Below are 6,004 nucleotides of genomic sequence, written 5' to 3'. Positions count from 1 at the left end.
CTTGACCAAGGGAGCCATCAGATCATTAGATCTGGCAAAAAGTAACCATGGCTATTTGCAATCAAGTAATAATAGGTTTTTAAAAACTTACACACAAGCTAAAACCACAAACTCCTGCAACAAGGTTAGCTGGATAGTTGGAAGTAGGATTTATTTAATTTTAAATAAATAATTTCGAAAAATAAATAATTAAATAAAAAAAATTTAATTTTTCGAAAAAATAAAAATAAAAAAAAATATTTTTAATTTCGGAAATAATAAAAAAAATATATTTAAATTTCGAAAATTAAAAAAAAATATTTAAAATTAAATCTACTCTTTGAAAAATTAGGTTTCAACCAACCTAAATATCATTTCAAAATTTGCTAACTACTTTTAAAAATTAAATGTTATTTTAAAAATAAAAATTAGAAAAGATAAATGAAATATCTTATCAGATTTTAAATTTAATTTAAATAAATAAAATAACAAAATTTAAAAGTTAGCAAAATATCTTACATCTATTTAAAATTACATGATTATAAATATCTTATTTTAAATTTAAATAAGGTCAAAATATCTAAAAAAAGATTTGATTTTAAAAAAATATTTAGAAAATCTGACCTTAAATTTAAAAATAAGATAAGATATAATCAAATTTAAAAATAAGATAGATTTTTAAGCAAGAAGATAGATACTAATTCTATTCAAATTCAAATTACACTAATATCTTGAATTAAATTTAAAAAATATTAAATTAATTCAAAATGATAATTAGAATTGAATTAGGAATAGTAATAGTATATATACAAAACTATACAAAAAATCGGAAGTTAATTCCATGAAAAAGTATGAAAAATCGAAGAAAAACAAAAAAATTGTGAACTGTACGGACAGATTTGAGATCGCAGGAAAATTTCAGCACAGCCCCGATTTTTTCAAATCTTCAAAAATTCATAACTAATTCAAATAAAATCGAAATTGAGTTCTGTAAAAGGCTAAATTGCTTAATTTTTTCCATACTATCCAATAAAAATAATTCCAGAGACAGAATCGCAATTATTTTTCACGAAAATTTACAAACATCAATCAATCATCAAATAACACTCAATACAACATGATACCATCCAAAAACAAACAAACAATTGTTTTAAAGTCCAAATTTCATGTAAGTAAATCAATTACCATGGCTCTGAGGCAAGTTGTTGGAAATTATTTTCCCAGGATCTTAGATCTACTCACAAGTATGTTGTTCAAACACCCTAAATATGAACTTTCTAAAACGATAAATTAAACACATATAAAGTTAAGAAAACCTTACATTGATGCAGCGGAATTAATGTCTCCTTCCACTCAGATCTCTAACCCTCGAATCCTTTCTGTAGCAGAGTATAATCAAGATCTGAGCCCGAATGTCCTTCTTCTTCAAGTTTGATCCTTCACAGTCTTCCAATCTATGATTGAGTTACTGCTTGCTGTGTGTGGGCACTTACTCTTTCACTAGGGTCACGAAAAAGATGAAGGGAAAAGAGAGAGGGATTTCGGCCAGGTATAGAAAGTGGGGAAGGCTCAGTTTTTCTGAAGAGAGAAATTTCTGTCAGAAAAGGTTATTAAAAACTTGTGAAAGCATATATTGTGACTGAGCCATCAGTTTCTATTTATAGGCAACTACTAAGTTTAGGTTAGGATTTATTTGGCATTAAAATAATGAAAATATTAATTTGAAAAACCTATTTAAGTGGTCGGCCATGGTGTGTTAGTGGGCCTCACTTGATTTTGCAATTTTATCAAATTTATCTCTATTTTCTCAAAAATGCCAATTTTCCAATTCTAACCTTTTAAATGTCAAAACTAATTATTTAATAACTAAAATAGATTATTAAATAATATTGTGATTTAATTTAATTATTAATTAGACATATAAAGTCCATTAATAAATAAATAAACCTAGAATCTCTTTTCTTTACAATTTCACCCCTGCTTAGTGAAAATTCATAAAATTAGACATAGTCTAACTTTAGAAGTATAATTGATCAATCACGAATCAATTAATGAGTCTTACAAGCAGAATGTTCTCAACTAGAATGGGGACCATGGATCTATATGCTGAGCTTCCAATAAGTGAACCAAATTTACCAAGTAAATTCCTACTTATTAATTCTTCGTTGAATCCACTCTTAGAACTTAGAATTGCACTCTCAGACTTATATAGAGCATATTGTATGTTCCACGATATCAATATACTATCTCATTTAACCATTGTTATAATCTTATTGTGATTTAAAGATCCTCTATATAGATGATCTACATCGAGATGGGATTTCTTTACCGTTCTCACCCCTCAATGTATTTTGCCCCATAAAACACTTAGCTACCTGTAAATGGTGTTTAGTGATCTAATAATTAGTCAGTTAAACAAGAGCTCATCCATTTACTTCTATTTGCTAAGCTCGAAGGGAATCATCACTTGACTTCTATACACCAGTAGAAGCTATAGATTCCATATTTATGTTCAGCACTCCCACTCAATCATACTATCATGTTCCCAAAATATACGTATCACCCTGACCCAAAAGTAAGCTTAACTAATAAATCAAAGAACATGAATAGCACTCCTGAGTTGAGCCTAAGCATATCAGGATTTAGATTCTTTTAATCTTAAGATCAACTACTGATATTGACTTGGAAAGATATGTATAACGGTAAGTTTGTAATATCTTAACTTAGTTGCAATATCGGTCCAGTCCAATGTATACTCCATACATTCGAAACTAGTATACTTTACTAATGTCCTGGAAAGAACATAACACTTACTCCAAGTGTAAGTACACATCATCGCTGATTATCACATTAGTGTAAATCCAATAACACTGATGAAACAGGGACCAAAACTTTTGATTCATATGATCACAATCACATTCCACTGTGTTGACGATACTGTAATTGTGAATAAACATATGATCTGGATTTAACTGATTTTGTGTGTATGAATGTAATAAACATATTAAACATATTAAACCATTAGCATGTAAAATTCATGCAAACATCAATCACTTTAAATTTCTTATATTGATAACTAATCAGATTGTAAAGAGTTTTATTTAGGGCATAAAACCCAACAATTCCCACACACATACAACAACTTTCCATCCAAATTTCCCCAAACTAAAGATCTACTTATGGTATAATTAAGGTTAAATTTTGGCTATTTATTTGTTTATCTTTTCTATGATCAAAATGTGTAGAAACAAAGAATAGGTGAACGCTCAAAAAAGGTAACTAGGATAAAAATTACAAGGATAGTTTGAAATGCACAATCGATCCCAAAAAAAATGCCTAAATCACTTTCCTAGTCATGCATAATTTATTTTTTCATCTCAAATAGCAAACAAGCAAGTTCTAGAATTTTCCAAACAACTTTCCACAAGTCAAATTAGCATGCATAAACCAATTCAATTACTAAAAAATTACAAATATGATTCCTTGTTCTTTCAAGTATAAAATTGAAATTAGTCACAAGGATAACATCACCAAGCACATGAATTCTTTGTAATATATAAAATGTTTCAAATCATGCTATCTACCAACTTTTAAATTGACTCACATTAAGTAAATTAACTCACACTAAAAAAATTAATTTTAGAACTAAAAATTTAATTTAAAAATTTAAAATTTAAGTTCACCCCAAAACTAAAGTGAGACATTGTCCTCAATATGACATTTAAAACTAAAGGGAGGGGAACTTACCTAAGCACCATGTCAGTATGGCGGTGGTGGTGGTGGTGGGTAGAATCCACATCTTGCATCCATGAGAGCCCTTGTGCCTAATGAAGAAAATTGTCCTTCAATGTTGCAATTATTTTAGTTGTCCTTAGATTGAGAGTCACCTTCAGAATTCCCACACAACAGTCTTTTCATACGTCGTCAAATATTTCAAAATCGTTCTTTAAACTTCCCTTTCTTCTTGTTGGTAGTGACTTCTCAACCATCCCTTACAACTTCCAGTCGACTACAAGTAGGAATTTCAGTTGCGATAAATACCTTGAAAGTTTCTTCTTCCTTTTGAGCACGCAGCTTTAACTCCCCCTTCTGTACATCAATTAATGCTCTTCCTGTTGCTAGGAATGGTCTCCCCAAAATGATAGGAATATTCTGATATTCCTCCATGTCAAGTATTAAGAAATCAGTAGGGAAGATGAACTTACCAAAATTTACCAAAACATCTTCAATTATACCCTGAGGATGAGTCAAAGAAAGATCTGTCATTTGTAAAGTTACTGTGATGGCCTTGGCTTCTCCTAATTTTAATCTTTTGAACATTGATAGGGGCATTAAGTTGATACTAGCTCCCAGATCACATAAAGCTTTTGTTTGTATCGAACCCCCTATCGAGCATCGAATGTTGAAACTACCCGAATCTTTTAGCTTGGGTGGTAGTTTCTTTTGCAGGACTGTGATGCACTCTTCATTAAGTGCTACCATCTCTAATTCTTCTAACTTACTGTTCTTGGATAGAATATCTTTCATGAACTTCCGATAAGTTTGCATCTGTTCCAAAGCCTCTATGAATAGGATGTTCATATGTAGTTTCTTGAATATTTCAAGGAATTTTGAAAACTATTTATCCATCTTGTTCTTGTGAAGTCTTTGAGGGTAAGGAATTTTGATGTGATGGTCAATGCTGATGGGAGGTGGAGTTTCTTTTTTTGGAAGACCATCAGTAGTCTTCTCCTTTTTCTAGTGTAGGTGTTGTCTCTACATCATCATCCTCCTTTGGCTCATCTTTGTTTAGCTCAGCATAGGTCTTACCACTTCTCAAGGTAATTACATTACAGTTCTCCTTTGGATTGACTTCAGTAGTGCTAGGCAAGTTAACTTGAGCCCTGTAAATGTTTTGAGTAGCCAACTGCCCCACTTGAGTTTCCAAAACCTTAATGGAAGACTTAATCTCCGTCATGAATTGCGGTAATGTGTCTAATTGAGGATTAGACCCTCCACTAGAGGCTTGTTGTTATTGTGAATACTGTTGGCTTTTTTGAGATTGATTTTCCTGAGGATAAAACTGCTTCTAGAAGTTTTGCTAACAACCATAAATATTCTGATAGTTTCCAATGGTGTGGGCTTGCTCCATTGGCAAACTGTCGACATCTATAGGCAAGTGTCAGTGGCATGAGATCCTCCAAATAACTGGCAGACAACTTGAGCTTGTTTTAGTTGTGCATTCACCAGCTTTGTTAATGCCTCTACCTAGGCTGTCAACTTAGTTATTTCATCAACTTCATGCATTCGTGCGACCTTTTTAGTTGGGCCTCTCTTTGTTGACCAATGTTGTTAGTTATGGCCATCTCTTCGAGTAATTGAAAGGCCTCATTAGCACTTTTCCTCATAAAAGCTCCACTAGCTACGACATATATCAGTGTTCGGGTATTGCTCCTTAATCCAGTGTAGAAGTTATGCACTTGTAACCACTTCTCAATCCCATGATTCGGGCACTTTCTCAATAAGTCCTTGAATCTCTCCCAGGCTTCATAAAGAGATTCGTTGTCATGCTGGGTGAAGTTGTTGAGGTCAGCTCTCAGCTTGGAAATCTTTGCAGGAGGAAAGAATTTGGAAAGAAATTTCAAGGCCAATTCCTTCCAAGTGTTGATAGAGTGGGTCGGCAAAGATACCAACCAACTCTTGGCTCGCTCCCTTAGTGAGAATGGGAACAGCCTTAGCTTGATGGCGTCATCGTTAACTCCATTCACCTTGAATGTCTGACAGAGTTCCTCGAAGTTAGCTAGGTGCAAGTTTGGGTCTTCTAATGATAGCCCCCCAAACTGGATTGAAGATTGGACCATCTGCAGTATGGCTGGCTTGACTTCAAAATTATTGGCATCAACAGCAGGTGGCCTTATACAGGATCTGGCCCTTGCCAAGTTAGGAAGCAAATAGTCCCTCAGGCTACGGTCATTGTTGTTGTGACCATTAGCCTGGTCTTCTACAACTCCTTCATTGTTGCCATTATTGGCATTGTCAGCCATGA

General features: G+C 32.8%; 1 protein-coding gene and 1 non-coding gene across 2 annotated transcripts; one reads left to right on the top strand and one right to left on the bottom strand.

Annotated features, from left to right (window-relative positions):
- Window positions 1–3,960: 3,960 nt before the first annotated feature.
- LOC115696443 (uncharacterized) lies at window positions 3,961–4,560 on the bottom strand. Its single transcript, XM_030623344.1, has one exon. It carries the CDS (start codon window positions 4,558–4,560, stop codon window positions 3,961–3,963), a length of 600 nt encoding a protein of 199 aa, XP_030479204.1.
- An 894-nt stretch (window positions 4,561–5,454) lies between these two features.
- On the top strand, window positions 5,455–5,561 carry LOC115698418 (small nucleolar RNA R71). Its single transcript, XR_004008166.1, has one exon. It is a non-coding gene; the product is annotated as a small nucleolar RNA R71 (small nucleolar RNA).
- Window positions 5,562–6,004: the final 443 nt, after the last annotated feature.

This window comes from Cannabis sativa, chromosome 7 (genome assembly GCF_029168945.1).
Source record: "Cannabis sativa cultivar Pink pepper isolate KNU-18-1 chromosome 7, ASM2916894v1, whole genome shotgun sequence".
In the NCBI taxonomy this organism is placed as follows: Eukaryota; Viridiplantae; Streptophyta; class Magnoliopsida; order Rosales; family Cannabaceae; genus Cannabis; species Cannabis sativa.
Note: the sequence above shows the minus strand (reverse complement) of the source record. Positions and strands in the feature narration are given on the sequence as shown.